The sequence below is a fragment of the Triticum aestivum genome, chromosome 3D, assembly GCF_018294505.1.
Source record: "Triticum aestivum cultivar Chinese Spring chromosome 3D, IWGSC CS RefSeq v2.1, whole genome shotgun sequence".
Lineage (NCBI taxonomy): Eukaryota > Viridiplantae > Streptophyta > Magnoliopsida > Poales > Poaceae > Triticum > Triticum aestivum.
The window spans coordinates 614173047-614189699 of NC_057802.1; the positions used below are offsets into that span (position 1 = coordinate 614173047).

The 16653-nt window shown below is 47.8% G+C and overlaps 2 protein-coding genes and 5 non-coding genes across 7 annotated transcripts; 4 read left to right on the top strand and 3 right to left on the bottom strand.

Moving 5' to 3' along the window:
* Positions 1 to 348: 348 nt before the first annotated feature.
* LOC123081013 (uncharacterized) lies at positions 349 to 2652 on the top strand (the record flags this gene model as incomplete). Its single annotated transcript, XM_044503977.1, is given in 3 exon segments — positions 349 to 445; positions 1517 to 1733; positions 1833 to 2652. Coding segments are annotated over 3 exon segments (811 nt in total), but the record flags the coding sequence as incomplete, so codon positions are not given.
* A 906-nt stretch (positions 2653 to 3558) lies between these two features.
* Positions 3559 to 3649, bottom strand: TRNAM-CAU (transfer RNA methionine (anticodon CAU)). The gene is given in 2 exon segments: positions 3559 to 3594; positions 3612 to 3649. It is a non-coding gene; the product is annotated as a tRNA-Met (tRNA).
* A 4811-nt stretch (positions 3650 to 8460) lies between these two features.
* Positions 8461 to 8534, top strand: TRNAV-AAC (transfer RNA valine (anticodon AAC)). Its single transcript has one exon. It is a non-coding gene; the product is annotated as a tRNA-Val (tRNA).
* A 62-nt stretch (positions 8535 to 8596) lies between these two features.
* Positions 8597 to 8670, bottom strand: TRNAI-AAU (transfer RNA isoleucine (anticodon AAU)). Its single transcript has one exon. It is a non-coding gene; the product is annotated as a tRNA-Ile (tRNA).
* A 3161-nt stretch (positions 8671 to 11831) lies between these two features.
* On the top strand, positions 11832 to 13772 carry LOC123075954 (uncharacterized). Its single transcript, XM_044498444.1, has one exon. The coding sequence runs from the start codon at positions 11843 to 11845 to the stop codon at positions 13067 to 13069; it is 1227 nt and encodes a 408-aa protein (XP_044354379.1). The 5' UTR covers positions 11832 to 11842; the 3' UTR covers positions 13070 to 13772.
* A 2388-nt stretch (positions 13773 to 16160) lies between these two features.
* On the top strand, positions 16161 to 16234 carry TRNAV-AAC (transfer RNA valine (anticodon AAC)). Its single transcript has one exon. It is a non-coding gene; the product is annotated as a tRNA-Val (tRNA).
* Positions 16235 to 16295: 61 nt separating this feature from the next.
* Positions 16296 to 16369, bottom strand: TRNAI-AAU (transfer RNA isoleucine (anticodon AAU)). Its single transcript has one exon. It is a non-coding gene; the product is annotated as a tRNA-Ile (tRNA).
* Positions 16370 to 16653: the final 284 nt, after the last annotated feature.

The following is a 16653-nucleotide window of genomic DNA, read 5'->3' on the forward strand; positions in this document are numbered from 1 at the left end:
ATCCCCGTCCCCCACCAATCTCCCATCCGATTTCGCCAGGCCTGGATTCTCCCCCCCGGCTCTGATTGCTCCGCTTCGGTTCGCACGAATTCGAGAGGGCACGTTTTCGTCGGGAGGGATGATGCTGGTGGCCAAGGAGTTCGGCGCCCTCTCGCCCCCGGGGGCGGTGGCGGCGCAGCGGAGGTGGGCCCCGCCGTCGACGGCGAGGGTGTCGCCGCGCGGGGGGTCGCCGGTGGGGGACCTGTGGCTGCGGACGCGGGGAGGCGGGGACGGGCCCGGCGGGAGCCAGCACGGGAGCCACGAGAGCGACATGGACCTGGCCATGCTCGTCAGCGACTTCCTCGAGGGCGGCGGCGGCGGCGGCGGGGGCGGCGACTCGCGCGGCAGCAGCGACGGCGAGCCCGGCGGCCTCCACGACCTCGCCCACCTCGCCGACAAGATCTCGGTACGTCCTGTTGTCCCACCTGGACGCCCTCCCGTTCCCCGCCTCCTCTGCTCTGTTCGTGTGGATTTTACGTTTTGGTTTGGGGCCGAGGTAAATTTCCCCCAAAATTGTGCCCAATTCATTAACTGGCCGGTAGGTTAGGTCGCTGGCAGCGACCCTATGAAACTGCCCAATTATTAGGGCTTCCTAATCCCAACCTCTGATCACTACTCGTTGGAGGAACATTTCTGGAATCGCGTATATACAGCGGTTGCTTCCAAATGAATTTGTCCTTACTAGCGCAATTTTGGTAGCGGTTGCTTCCAAGTGAAATTGCCGGTACTATCTATGACGTTGCTGCCCTGTTTTGCTTTGCCCTGAATTTTATCTCTAACCACAGCTCATGGTAATATCAGCAACAACTTAGATATGCCTCGCATGTTTGATCCGATTTGACTCCATGACCACAGTACAAAAGAATGAATTTACCATTATAGAGAGCCCTCCCAGATGAATTTATCGTTACTAGCACATTTTTGGTAGCAGTCGCTTCCAAGTGAATTTTCGTTAGTATCTATGGCTGCCCTGTTTTGTTTTGCTCTGAATCTACTATGTAACCACAGCTGATGATAACATCGACGACAAATTTTGATATGCCTGGCATGTTTGATCCGATTCGACTCCATGACCACGGTGCTAAACAAAAATCTACAATGACCTTGCTGGGCTTGCAGCTGTAATTTTGATTACACAGCAGTACAATTTAGTTGTCTCTCAAGTTTTGATTGCACAGCAGTACAATTTTGTCCCACCTATCATGATTCTACAGACCATTTTTATGCTTTAGCCCTATTGGTCAGGGATGAAATAAAGCATCAGCGTGGGCACCAGTTGTTCCCCTGCTGTAATCATGAGCTAGCCGATTTGTAATCAACCATGCCATGTGCGCCCTCATCAGGCCTGATTCAGAGGAGGCACTGGGCTATCTTTTTTGCTCATTCATTAGTCTTGCCTAAAAATAATAATTGGATAACTTAACTTAGCATATCTGTTGTTGTATCCCGAGGCTGACCTTTTGCGCATCCATTTTAGATGTACAAGCAGGCTGGAGACGAGAAGGAAAACGAGCTGCTCTCCGTGGTTCACTCACTGCTGTTCTCGATCCACGAGACAGAGCTCCAGGATTTCGTAAGAGGTCAATGTACCGGCAGCTGCATCCGTCATCTACTCGTGAAGCTCCTGAGGTACTCGGGATACGACACGGCCGTCTGCGTGTCCAAATGGCAGGGGTTCGACAAGATACCAGGAGGTAATATAACCACCAGACCAAGGCTTAGCTACTTATGCTGTTCGATTTTCTCTAGAAATTGAGCTGTGTGGCTGAGCTGTTTGTTGTTTTGCCAATCAGGTGATCATGAGTACATTGATGTCATAATAGACAATGACCTGACAGGTCCAGAGCGTCTGATCATCGACATCGACTTCAGGAGCCACTTTGAAATAGCCAGAGCAGTCGATCCTTACGGCACCCTGCTGGACTCGCTTCCCGTGGTCTATGTCGGCACCCTTCCCAGGCTGAAGCAGTTCCTGAACGTGATGGTCGACGCGGCGAAATGGTCCCTGAAGCAGAACTCCATGCCCCTGCCGCCCTGGAGATCCCTGTCCTACCTCCAAATGAAGTGGCACTCCAAGTACGAGAGGAAAGGCCTGCACTCTGAGCAGCAAGAGTTCCAGGGCGCATCCCCGAGCCGCGCACTGTGCTTCGGGCATCTGAAGCGGCTGAAATCCTCACTGCGGCTGGAACTCGAGACCAGAAGGTTGCTCATGATGCCGGTCATGCAGGCCGGCACGAAGAGGACGGCAATGTACGAGAGGCGGCGTAGGCGCTCCCTGCTCAGCTTCTGATGCTTCTTGGATGCAGAATTTTTGGGGAAAAAGGAGAGGGTCTTTCTTTTTTGCGGGATTTTGACAGTTATAATGGGAGGTAGACGGTGGGTGCTAAGCACTAACAGGGGAGGAGAGTGCAGATTACATGCCAGGTTTTTTTTTTGAAGGCATATATACAAAAGAGAAAAAAATACACAAAATTCTTTTCGATTTCATTTTTGGTTTCTTGGGCGAAAGATGGTTGCTGGTGATGAACCCGCTAGCATACCATGTATGTACAACCGAGAGTTGTTGCAAAATTCTCCCCTTATATTGATTTTTGATCGTATATGTTCGTCCTACCATGTGTGTTTGTATTTCGAAGAAGTATATTTGTTGCCGTGCTTCATTTGGTTCCGAAGGAAATGATACTCCCATGGAACAACAAGATCAAATGCTGGTGTTTTGGAAACGCCGCCACTCGCCGATGTATATTTCTAGAGGCATGCTCTAGCCTTTTCCATCATCCTCTTGTCCCCTCTAATGATGTCTCTGTGATTGAAAAATAGGAGAATCTGAGAAAGAAGCGACAGTGCGGGTTGTATATGTTATTATCATCGACGTGTTGCTAGAGCGGAGCGGAGCGGGGTGCTTTACGGAAAGAAGGGGGGATTTTGCGAGGAAAGAATTGAGAAAAGGAGATGCAGGTTGCAATGGCTAACACAGGTCTTGATTCCCCAGCCAGGATCATCATGATGTTTGTCTGTCCATCCATTATTCTTGTCAAATGTCTTTGTTTGTTAATCAAGTGGGGCGAATCAATCATGTGGCATGTTAAATTAACAGCAATTTGCAGCAACTGTTGCTGCTCGCTTGGGTGTTCATGTTGGCCTGCCTGTCCCGCGGCTTGGGCTTGATCCTCGGCACCCGAGGGATGAACACACAGTGAGTGCAGGTCTTTGTCTGCAGGTGTTGTTTTACCTTGTGGTTCTCATGTTTGGCTCATGATCTGTGCGTCTGGCTGGTCACACCTTTGCCAGTTTCAGCCTGCGTGGATGTGCTTCAGGAGCAGAGCAGCGGGTGGGACGGCAGAACATAAGAATCATGGGAGCATGGCATGAAGTTTTGCTGTAAGCTTTTTTTTTTTCTTTTGAGATTGCTGTAAGCTTTTTTGGGTGAACTTGTTCTGTTCTAGGTTGCATACTAGCAAAGCAACAGTTTAACTAGAAGCCATAAGTGAAATAATTTAAACCCAAAGAAAAAAAATGTGGGGCGAGAGAGGCTCGAACTCTCGACCTCAGGATCACTCGCATAATTTAGCTATGAGACCTACGCGCTAGCCAACTGCGCCACCGCCCCCTTGTGCTATGGTTTCTCATGGTAAGTATAAGATTGTCAAGTCTCGGTCCAGACGCCTGCTCATCTTTATTGGTAATTCTACTCATCTTTATTTTTTCACCGAAAAACTTACAATCTATTCATCTTCAATCATGGCAGTACAACGAATACCAAAAATAAAAATTACATCCAGATCCGTAGACCACCTAGCGACGACTACAAGCACTGAAGCGAGCCGAAGGCGCGCCGCCGTCATCACCCCTCCATCGCCGTAGTCGGCCACAACTTGTTGTAGTAGACAGTCGGGAAGTCGTCGTGCTAAGGCCCCATAGGACCAGCGCACCAGAACAGCAACCCCCGCCGATGAAGAATAACGTAGGTTGGAAGGATTCAACCCGAAGACACACGAACGTAGAGCAAACCCACCAAAGATAAATCCGCCGGAGACACACCTCCACACGCCCACCAACGATGCTAGATGCACCGCCGGAACGGGGGCTAGGGCGGGAGACCTTTATTCCATCTTCAGGGGGCCGCCGCCGTCTCGCCTTCCTGAACAAGACACAAACCCTAACAAGACAGGAAAAAACGACTGAAAACGGAGCCCTTCCACCGGCCCTTGGCAGGATCCACCGCGCCCCCATGGCCTTAGGGCCACCGGAGACGAGGCGGACCTGCGGCGGCGCTGGCGAGAGGCAGAAACCCTAGCTTTCTTTCTTGGAGGAGGAGGCTAAGAAAATGTCACTCATCTTCATTCACAGCCCCAGTTTTACGTGTGCAACTTGCACTAACAGCAGTAACAGCCCGAGTTACAAATGGTGTGTGTGTACATTTCTTCAAAGCTGATGCAGTAACAGCAGACTCATATTGTTCAGTTCATAGCCGACACAATGATAAGAGCTACCTGTCAATCAGTTCAAGATTCCGACAACCCCACGGTTCTCAAGAAAGAAAGGAAAAGATACTACAAAATATGGAGCCTACTACTTCTCAAGGATCCATCATTCCATCAAACTGTACTTTGGGGGCACAAATGGGCCACCATGTGATCCAGCCCTTGCACTTCTTTTATTCAGGTCCATGTGCCAGCAAACCAATCTATCCGATATGCAAAATAGATAATGGCAGGTGGTAATAAGATATTATTCAGACTAGAATCCAAATATGGGTGTATGTATCGATATTCTCAACGCACTCGCATCATCCAGGTAAGCATGAAGCATCATCATTAGTATAATGTTCAGCTTGAAGCAATTTGCTAGCACTGAATGATATTTCTTTTTACATCCTTAGCAAAGATGATTTGAGTGTGTGGCAGATTTTAGAAACTACATCATGCATACAGTTACTAGTAATCATCTGCGGTCTATACTCGGGCCTTATCCATGAAAAGAAAGAAATTGTAAACCTCGGAGTACCAAGACTCAATCCCGAACATTGATCTTATTGGTTTTTAATTATATAAAATGCAAACGAAGTCTAAGAAACATGAAACCTGGCATTGGTGTCATTATATCATCCCTAGAGGGTACAATAAAATTTGAGAAGGTTTCACAAACATTGTCATGTAAACTACTTCAAATTTGTCTTTTTAGAGGGAAAGAGCCAGGTTTTAAGGCGACGGATTTATGTGGCTCCGATATCCCACCTCCCAACTCGTCAGCTTTGTTGCCGACGTGCCATTGGCAACCGCCTCCTCCCCTCCCCCACCCCCCAACTCTTCTCCCTGCTACAACCTGCCCCGCCCCTCACCAGATGCATTGGAGATGAAATTCATAGCACTGTGTGACCTGCAAAACTCAAAATAGTTTGCTCGAATAAAAAAAACTAAGGAATTGGGCTATTTGAGCACAGAGAGAGCTTCGCCGACGAAATTCGAGATCTGGTCATCCCATCTCCAAGTGAGATGTCGTCGTCCACGGTCACCATAGGGGCTCGGCAAGGAAGGGGGTGGCATGGTTGGCTGAGGAGGTGGGCCGGGGAGAGGGTGGGGCTCTTTAGAGAGCGCTTGAGGTGGGGCGGATGCGCGGTGCGCCTTTGATGCACAAGGAGCTGCATGAGGGCACTGTTGCTAGGTGGTACATGCCGAAGGGCGGCACCGGTGAGGGGCAGTGGTTGCCAGAGAGAAGCGTGTCGAGGCAAGGAGGGGGCTGATGGTGTGCGGCGATGAAGGTGATGGAGGAGACGGGGGAAGCGATCGTGTGGGGTTGTTCCAGAGCGGGAGGGGGCATGTTTTTTCTAGGGGCGTGCGACGCAGGGCGCTAAAATTTGGTTGGTGTTGAACATGGGAGCAATATAAAACGTTGGATTCGAGTATGTGTAGGGTGCAAATGTTTTGGATCTCCACCTTTCGTGCTTTTATAGTGGTAATAGATGCCACATGGCATATGTGCTTTTTTGAATGCATTCACTTGGAAAAGGTGGAAAAGCTATGTCGAGTTTTACACTTGGCAAACATTGTGCACAGAAACCAAAAAAAGGGTTGCGTCGCCGGCTCATCCCTTTATCCTGGACCGAGTGGCGAACTAATAGATCCATGGCAGAAGATTACTACCATGACCATGGCTAGTAGCAGCTAGGGGTGATGGCCATGGCGGTGCTCACGGCAAGCAGCCTCCTCTTCCTCTCAGGCACGGCCCTAGAGGGGTGACATGTTGGCCATGACGGACATTACGCCTCATAGGCCAGCAAGAGCTGGAATGGTAGTGACGACCTACAAGGGAGATAGAGGGATGGGAACACAAGCTCAGGAATAGGAGGCCGTCGCGCATCCGATGGCGGCGTCTACCATGGATTTTCTCCCTGATGGCTTGCTCAGAGAAGAAGAAGAGGAGCGTCGAGGACTGGGGAAGAGAAGCGGCATCAGCGAAGAAGACAAGCAACCATATGTGGCCTATGAGGATGAAGAAATTGGAGAGATAAGAGGTAAGGAGAGAGAAAGGAGTTTTGGTGTGCTATATCTATCATGTGATGCCACCTCATCGATCCACATCCTCCCCTTCCAACTAATCAGGACGAAGTGCATAGATTGTGTGTTTCTCCATTAGGTGGCTCTGCTGAGTGTAACACTCGACAAACATTATTTTCTTTTTCTTTTAATTTCTTTTCTCTCTTTTCCTTTCTTTCTTTTCCTTTCTTTCATTTTATTTTCTTTCTTCTCTTCTCTTTTCAACCCACTTTTGCTAACTTTCTCGCGCACTCGTATTTAAAATTTGAATTATATCTGTTAAAATCCTAGAAATACACTTAGTGAGCTAAATATAGCAAACAAATCCGGAAAGATGCCAAATTTTGGCATGGAATGTGTGATTGTGTATGTTGGCCGTGTATTAAAAAAATCAATGTCAACCAACTAAGCCACCATCAACGTTCTCATTGTTCCGCCTAGAGCAAGCATGCAGGCGCACACGAGCACCGCCGCCTCTCCCGAGGACGCAAGGGCAGCCACCGAGGGCACGATAGGCGCAGGCACACTGAAACTGGCCCCAGAGCTGATGAGTGTTTTCCTTAACTTCTTTAGGCACGCGAGCTTGATTTAATCTTTAACTTTCAATGTAACTTTTTCACATATGGGCAAAAAAATTGACACGAGGACTGTAGTTATAGTTTCTTGCCAGAGTTGTGGTCTTTTTTTTTTTATCAATGACTAATTCACATGAGTACGAGTGGCAAAATTTGTATGCATGTCTACGAAGTACAGGACGAGATTCTCATTGCTGGCGAGCTTCAGGTAGCTAGCAAGAACTTTGCAACACTAACTAGAAAAGCCATGGATGTTTAAACTTAAAAGCCATGGCGCTATGCAAGAGATAAAAGTTGTATATCCATCTTATGATGAGAAGAAAAAATTAAGAAGAGGATGAATCAGAAGAAAAATCATCATAAGTAGCAAGTAGGAAAATCATCATAAGTAGCAAGTAGAAAAATCATCATAAGTAGCTCGTAGGAGCCATCTACAAAATAGAACTGTCCATGTTTGTAAATATTTGTCTTTGCTGTGTGATGTGATGTGTGCACAAATCATCATGCAACAGTTACATAATAATAAAGACATATAATTGTACAAAAGAAAAAATACACACAATTCTTTTTCATTTACCTTTTTATTTCCTCGGGGAAAGATAGATGCTGGTAACGAACCTGCTAGCATGCCACGTACAACCGAGAGTTGTTACAAATTTTCTCCCTTATGTCGTTACCATGTGTGTATGTGTTTTGATGAATTATGTATTGTACATTGTTGTGCTTGTCCTGCAAAAAAAATGTTATTGTGCTTGGTTTGGTTCTTAAGAAAAAGGATACCCCATATGTAACAAGATTGAATGTTCTAGCCCTTTCCGTCATTCCTCTTGTCCCCTCTAATGATGTCTTTGCGGTTGGAAAACATGTGAATCTTTCCACGAGAAAGAACCAGCAGCGGGAGTGCGTCTTCTACATATATTATCATCTCATGATGTTAGTGGAGTAGGGTGCTTTACAAAAAGAATGGAATCGCCCCTGATTTGGTGGGAGTAGGCACTGGACTATAATGTCGATCAACTATTTTCAGTGGCGATGCAGATATGGGGATTCCTAAAACATCATGTATTCATGTTGGACATGCATGTGTATTTGGGTGTATTTTCCATATGCTTTGATCGGTACCCATCTATAATTTATTGTGGGTTTATGGCCATACATCTTGGAATATAATGTTGTGACTTCTTGCCATGGAAAACGTAAATGGCACACGTCTTGTGAAGATAGTGGACCAATAGCACATGATGGTACGTTTGTCTTCAAAAATGCTGTAAGTTTAGTATTACAAATTGTGCGGATCAAAATTGCATCAAGGTTTCGTGGTGTAGTTGGTTATCACGTCAGTCTAACACACTGAAGGTCTCCGGTTCGAACCCGGGCGAAGCCATCTAATTTATTTTTCTTTTTCAATTTTTTTCTACTGTGTAAAAAATACAAAGAAAATATATTTGGCCCATACAGGTCTCGAACCTGTGACCTTCGCGTTATTAGCACGACGCTCTAACCAGCTGAGCTAATAGGCCTTTTTGATATTTCTAGTTATTGCACTTTCTATATTGGAACGAACTGAATATTATGTACCTTCACTAGGTCCCTGGTAGTGCTTACATCGTGTTGTTACATCCTCTTCCTGCTAGTGATGCTTTCGGTTTCTTTCTAATGTTGCGAGGTTTCGTGATGCATTAGCAGGATCAGAGGCCGGTCTTTTGTTGTTGGTCTTCTCCTCAAGCTGCCGTTTTCCTCTTCTCTATGGTTTCATTTGCGGCAGTTTTTTTTTTCTTCTGTTGCTGAGTTCTGTATCAGACTGTACCTTGGTTTATTATCCATATTCATCTTGAAATACAGCGCAGGAATTTATTTGCAAAACACGGATCACAACAAGACACGACGGTATATTATGCGTCTTACATTAAAAAAAATGCATTAAGGTCTCGTGGTGCAGTAGGTTATCACGTCAGTTTAACACACTACTGCACCACGAGACTATGCTTGTAAGTATTCTTCCCTGTTGGAATCACCTTTTTTCATTTTTTGCTTCTTCGGCAAAAGATGGATGCTGGTGACGAGCTCGCTAGCATGCCATGCACAACTGAGAGTTGTTACAAATTCCCCCCTTTCTTACAATTTATATTTGAGCATATACATACGGATGTGTCATGTGTCCTTCAAAGTCTTACCATGTGCGTATGCATTTTGAAGAATTGTGTATTGTATGTTGTTGTTGTTGCACTTGGTTTGGTTCTTAAGAAAAGGGATACCCCATATGTAACAAGATTGACTGCTTTAACCCTTTCCGTCATCCTTTTGTCCCCTCTAATGATGTCTTTGTGATTGAAAAACAGGAGAATCTTTCCATGAGAAAGAAGCGATATCGGCAGCGCATGTTGTATATGTTTATATCATGTGACATGTTACTAGAGAGGAGTGGGGTGCTTCACGGAAAGAAGGGAGGATTTGCGAGGAAAGAAAGGAACATATGAGCGCGTTGAGAAAAGAAGGAGCCCGTGGTTTCGACTTGATCCTTGGCACCTGAGGGATGAACACATAGTGAGTGGAGGCATTTGAAACAGTGGGAGGATCGCCTGAAGCTTTTTCTGCTCTAGGTGTTGTCCGTTATCTTCCTTTTTGCTCTTTTGTTTTGTTGTTCCTTTATTCTCTTGAATTGCAGTACCGCCGGCCTAATCCATCGTACGGAAAGAAATGAAACGAAAAAAGTTGGCATGAAGTTTCGTGGTTGCATACGAGCTAAGCACCAGGAAAGTGGAAACAAGTCCAGACCTATTACATTTTAACTGGGACCCAAAAGGGAAATAATTTAAAGCCAAAGCAAAAAAAAATATGGGGCGAGAGAGGCTCAAACTCTCGACCTCAGGATCACTCGCATAATTTAGCTATGAGACCTACGCGCTAGCCAACTGCGCCACCGCCCCGCTTTGTTATGGTTTCTCATGATAGATATAAGATTGTCAAGTCCCGGTCCAGACTCCTGCTCATCTTTATTGGTAATTCTATACTCATCTTGATTCACAGCCCCAGTTTTACGTATGCTACTTCCAGAGATTCCAAATGGTGTGTATACATTTCAGCAAAGCTGATGCAGTAACAGCAAGCAAAAGCTCATCTTGTTCATTTCATGGCCGACACAATGATAAGAACTATACCAACCAATCAGTTCAAGATTCCAACGGCCCCACGGTTCTCAAGATAAGAAAATATGGAGCCTACTTGTGAAGGTGCACTCTGGATCCATCATTCCATCAAAGTGTACTTTGGGGGCACAAATGGACCACCATCTGATCCAGCCCTTGCACTTCTTTTATGCAGGTTCATTGGCCAACAAACCAATCCATCAGATGTAAAAACAGATGGATCTCCTCCTCCGCGCCCCCCACGACCCCCACGTCGCCTCCCCCGGCGGTGGCGGGGGAACCCTAGCAGTGCCGCCGCGGCCCCCTCCCCACCTCGTCCCACCTCCTCGCCGCCGCCTGAGGCAGCCGCCGGGCAAGCCCGGGGCGCCAAGGATGGTGGCGGCGGGGCCTCGGTTGCCCTACTTCTGAGTGGGGAACCCCGGATCTGGAGCGGCGGCTTCATTGGCAAGGCATGGCCGACTAGCAGTCGTGCGGGCGGTGGATCTGGTGTCCCGGCCGTGCGGGCGGCGGGATCTGGTGGTCGTTGGCGGTCGGTGGCGGCTTTTGCGGCGGCCGGTGCGCACGATCTGGCGCCTCCCCTCCTCCCCTGTTCGGCGTGCGGGCCAGCCTGGTCGGGCCGCGCTTCCTTGTGGTCGCCGGTTCTGTACAGGAGGCGTTGTTGGTGGCGGATCTAGTTCGGGCGAAATCCCTGGCCGGCCATGACCGGCTGCGCCGACGACGACCCCTGAGGGCGCCGTTCCCCTCCTTGGAGGCGTCGGTATGGACTGATCTCCTCACTTCACCTTCCCCTAGGTCTCCCGGGCGAAAGCCCTAACTTTGTTCGGCGGCGGCAGCGCTCACAGCGCCGTTCCCTTCTTGAAGGCGTCACTTTGGGAACCTTGGTGTTGGGTGGCGCTTGTGGGTGGTGGACGACGGTGGTGTTGCGGCCCTATCCTAGCTTGGATTTACGTCCGTTGCTTGGAGATGGACTCGCGTAGGCGGAGGTCGTCGGCTGGCGTCGTGGTGGCGTCAATGGCGGAGGACCTGCCAAGGCTCACGTAAGTGGAGGTCGTCGTTTGGCGTCGTGGTGGCATCGATGGCGGAGGACTTGCCAAAGTTATCACCTCAATGCGGTCTGAAGATGGACCAGCGGAAGACGGCGGCGACTACACATGTGAGTGCGTCGGACCGGTTCGAGCCCCGGACCTGGCAGATGGCTCGGTCGGGGCCTCCAACTTTGGATGTTAGGCTTAGGTGAGAGGTCTGGGTATGTGGCCCAGCTTGCACCCCTTCATCATTTGGATAGGAGTAGCGGCAGATGTTGCCAAGATGGCAGATTCAGACATATTGTTGTTCTACTTTGTAAGGTCCTCAAGAATAATTAATAAAATGGCCGCATGTATCTTTCAGATGCAGAGGCCGGGGTCATCCTCCTTTATATATATAGATATAAAAACAGATAATGGCTTGCATGCTGTGATAAGAATCCACATATGGATGTACGTATCGATATTCTCATCACAACTCGCATCATCAAGGTAAAGCATGAAACATGGTCATTAGTATAATGTTCACCTTGACGCAAACAAGATCATGGAAGAATACGGCAAAGCGAAGAAACGATAACGGACGGTCCCCCGCGTCGCTCCTCCAGGGGCGACACGGGCGGAAGCCCCAAATCGCCGCTGCCGGCCACCCCTCCTCTCCGCCCTCCCTCCTCGCCACCGTCGGAGGACATGGCCGGGCGAAGCCCGTCGCATGGACGGCGGTGGCGGGGCTTACCCATCTCGCGCCGGCGCGGGTGGCCCCCTGTGTGGGTGTGGCGGCCGTTCTTGTGACAGCCATGTTGGCTGGTCTTGGCGTGTCGGCTGGTGCCGTCCGGCGTGGATCCGGGGCTTCTCGGCCCGGATCTAGCGTCTGCCGCGCTTTCGGCTGCGAGGGTGTTGGTGTTGGCGCTGTTGCGCGTGGATCCGTGTTCGTGCGCACACGGCGGTCCGGCTCGGCGGGCTTTCAAGCTGCTGCGCGCGAGGAGTTGTCGGTGCTTGTTGCTGTGGGGTGCGGGTGGTGGTGCTGGGCTCGGCCTGGGCAGGGTCTTGCGGCGTGGCTGCGGCGGGCCGGCGGCTGGAGTACCCCGACGACCTCGCCGGCGACCTCCAGCAGGACGGCGCTCGTGCGGCTGTTTGGTGGGCCGCCCCGTTTGGTCCTAGTGGTGGCTGCATCGGGCGGATCTGGAGCTGGAGCTCGTGTGGCAGCTTCGGGTGGATCTGGTGGTGGCATCTTCGTGCGGCTGGATCCGGAGCTTCGGGGTGGCAGCCCGTGCTCCGCGCCTAGTGATTTTGGTCTGGTGGTGTGCGTCGCACCGGCTGCGGCTCTTCGTGGGAGGTGCTGCAACAGCAAGGTTCGATCCCCCCGCCTTCAGTCTGCACTGCGGGCGCTTCAGATCTGGCCTCCAGCAGGCGTGCGGTGGCGCGCGTGGGGCGCGTCGGCTCGTCTGATGTATGGCTGCAGCCCGGAACCATGGTGGTTCTTGGCCTCGTGCAGCGCCCCTCTGCTCCTTGCCAGCATGGTGCTTGGTGGGGCACGGTGGCTCGCGTTGCGTCCGGCCGGCCATTGGTGCATCTGGCGTCTAGTGTTGATTTTGGCCGTCGGTGGTCTCCGCGAGGTGCGGCTGGCTGAGGCGGTTCGTCGTGCTTCTTCATCGTTGGAGGGTTCGATGGCGGTGGTGGTCGGCTGCCGTCTTGCTGTAGGGATGTGCTCAAACTCCGGGGTGAGAACCCTGCATCGGCTCTGCTGATGCCGGCGGCAGCGGCGTCTACGGATGTCGTTTTCCTTGTAGGAGGTGCCGTCGTGGAGCAACAACACCTACAGTTCTTTGTTTGTGGTCTCCGGGTAAAAACCCAAGATCAGGCTTGCCGGATCGGATGACGGTGTTGTATGCTCGACAACACTACCTTCTTGGAGGCGTCGTCTTGGAGACCCAAACAACGGCTTCTGTTGCTGTGTGTGGTTGTGGGTGGTGCGGCCTGCTCAGAACCGAGGGTGGTGTGTTCTTCTTTAGGTATTCCTCTTCGGCTGTCCTACGTGTGGTCTCCGGCCTGCTAGTATGCAAGCTCATGACCCCGTTCTGTTGAGGCGAGCCTCGGGCTCTTGGTGTCGTCTTTGTTCACCTTTGCTCAATGACGACGCAATGACGCCTCCCCGACTTGCTAATCGTCTTGAACTTCCGTGGTGGAGCGCTCAGTCAAGGTTCATGTTAAGCTTTGGCACAAGGTTCGTGTTAAGCTTTGGCACTCGTTGATTGTGGCTCCTCTGTTGTGCTGTGGGGTTTGATACGCACGCCGGTGCGGTGCGTTAGGCTGTTTGTAGAGTCTTGGTATTGTGATCCCTCGACGCACCCCTCATTTACCTGGTCCTGTTAGTATGCTAGCTAGGTCTTGCCTTATGTTGGGCGTCCTGTTCCTCTCCTTTCCTTATAACACTTGTTACTTGTCTGGTTTTCGGCTCGGTTTTCTTCATAAACGGGGTCAATTTGTTAAGGTTTTCGATCCGGTTTCCCTTATAAACTGGATCACTCTCCTGGCATTATGGCCACTTTGAGCAATATATTCAGGTGGAGGGACTCCTCCCCCGGTGATTCTAAAAAAAAAAGATCATGGAAGAATAAGTTGCTAACACTGATTGATATTTTTTTATGTCCTTGGCAAAACATGATTTGAGTGTATGGAAGATTTTATAAACTACACCATGCATACAATAACTAGTAATCCTTTGCGGTCTATATTTAGGCCTTATCCAAAAAATGGAATTCCAAACCTCGGGGTAACCAGACTCGACCCGAAACATGAAGCTTACTCGAGTTGATTATAAAAAATGGAAACAAAGTCGAAAAATATGAAACCTGGCATGGTGTCATAATTAATGTTATCTCTAATGGGTGAGCTAAAATTTTTAGAAGGTATTCACAAAAGTTGCGATGTACACTACTCAGAAACTGAAAGAATCTTGGTTTCAAGAGGGAACAAGTCAGGTTTTAAGGCGAAGAGTCGGTTGCTTCGTTGGTTATCCTGGATTTTTTTATACACCTAACATGCACCATCACATATTCCATGCCAAATTTTGGTATCTTTCCGGGTTTGGTTGCTATATTTAGGCCATTAACTGCACTTATGGGCATTTAAATGATATATAATTCAAGTTTTAACAGAGAGTGCGTGAAAAACTTGGCAAAAGTGGGTTGAAAAGAGAAGAGACTAAGTAAAATAAAATAAAGAAAATAAATGAAGAAAAAGAGAATGAAACTAATGACTGTAGAGTGTTAACACTCGATAAAGCCACCTAATGAAGAAACACAAAATTTGGGCGCTTCGTCCTGATTGGTTGGAACGGGGTGGGTGTGGATCAATGAGGTGGCATCACATGATAGATTAGCACAACAAAATTTCCCATCTCTCTCTCCAATCTGTCTCATAGGCTACCTACAATTGCTCCTCTTCGTTGTCGGTGCCGTCGTCGCTCCACTCCCCCTACCTTTGCTGCTCCTCCTCCTCCTCCTCCTCCTCCTCTTCTTCTTCTTCTTCTTCTTCTTCTTCTTCTTCTTCTTCTTCTTCTTCTTCTTCTTCTTCTTCTTCTCCTAATACCGTGCCGGTGCGCCCCTCCCTCTTTATCCCTTGCAAGTCGTTCCCACCAGTCCGGGCTCTTGCTGCTCCGTGAGGCGTTGTCTCCATCGCGACTAGTGTTGGAAATATACCCTAGAGGCAATAATAAATGTTATTATTTATTTTCACGTTTGTAGGTCATATTCATATTTCTATGCAAGAATTGATATGGCTCTTGAATGTGAGATTCCGAGGAAAACTTATATGCATGTGTAGAAACATAAACGCAAAGTGTGTTCCTAGTCTCGCCTCTCCATAGTGGGAGATTACACAGTTCAAACAATTAGGAATTTTTCTGGAACTAAAATAAACAAAGAAAAATCTTTGAATTCAAGAACAATTACTGATTACTAAACTTTGATTTTGCCTTTTTGTTTTAAAAACTAATGATTATTTATTAAACTAAAAAATTAACTACTGCTTATTGGAAATTATTTCGTAGTCCGAATCATACTAGATTTTCGTGATATAATATAATTTCTAACTATACAACTTATACACAGAAAAATTACCCTAATCCATTTTTTCCTCTTGAATCCTTTAGTTTTAGTTAGCTCATGAAAATTTAATATTATTAATTTCTTATTATCCATAATGGATTTACCTGGACCAATAGATGAGATTCTTATGCTAGCTATTTGGGGGATTTGTTCTTCTACTAGGGGGTTTACGAGTAGTATTACTTACCGACCCCAGTTGTTCTGCCTTTTCGTTGGGAACTTGGCACTAGTTCTTGTTTATATATCTATATTCCATTTTATTATTTAATTCCTACTTTGTAGCCGGCGCACAACTTCTTATTTATGTGGGAGCCATAAATGTCGTAATCATATTCGTTGTAATGTTCTAAATCGCTCAGGATGGTCTAAAGATAAGAATCGTTGGAGTATTAGAGATGGGTTCACTTCACTCGTTTGTATAACTATTGTTCTTTCACTAATGACTATTATCCCAGATACATCATGGTAGAAGGGGATTTCTAAAGCATCATGTATTCATGTTGGACATGTGTGTTTGGGTGTCTATTCCATGTGCTTTCATCGGCATCGATCTATAATTTATTGTGGGTTTATCTCCATAAATCTTGGAATAAAACGTCGTGACTTCTTGCAATGGAAAACGTAAAGAAACACGTCTTGTGAAGATAGTGAACCAACAGCACATGATGGCATGTTTGTCTTGAAGAATCCTGTACGCTTAGCATAACAAACCCGGGAAAAATTGCATCAAGGTTTCGTGGTGTAGTTGGTTATCACGTCAGTCTAACACACTGAAGGTCTCCGGTTCGAACCCGGGCGAAGCCATCCTTTTTCTTTTGTTTTTTCGCATTTTTCGTTGTGCATTTTCAAAAATGTAAAAGATTAATGGCCCATACAGGTCTCGAACCTGTGACCTTCGCGTTATTAGCACGACGCTCTAACCAGCTGGGCTAATAGGCCTCTTTGTAATGTACATTTTGTCATTCTAGATATTTGCCCAAACTGAATATGACTTGCACGGTACCTCCATTGTCATCTGACGAAAAGAGTAAGCAGATCACCGGAGCTCTTTTTTTTTTTTTTTCCTTTCTTATACAGATAATATGAACCAGAAGAAAAACCATCTTTGCTTGTTGGAGCGATCTGCAAAATGCAGCAACAAATCTTGGTCGGCTATCAGGATTCTCATTTCACTGTCGACGTTTGGAAGTATTCGTACCTGTTGGAGCCTTTTTGTCATTGTT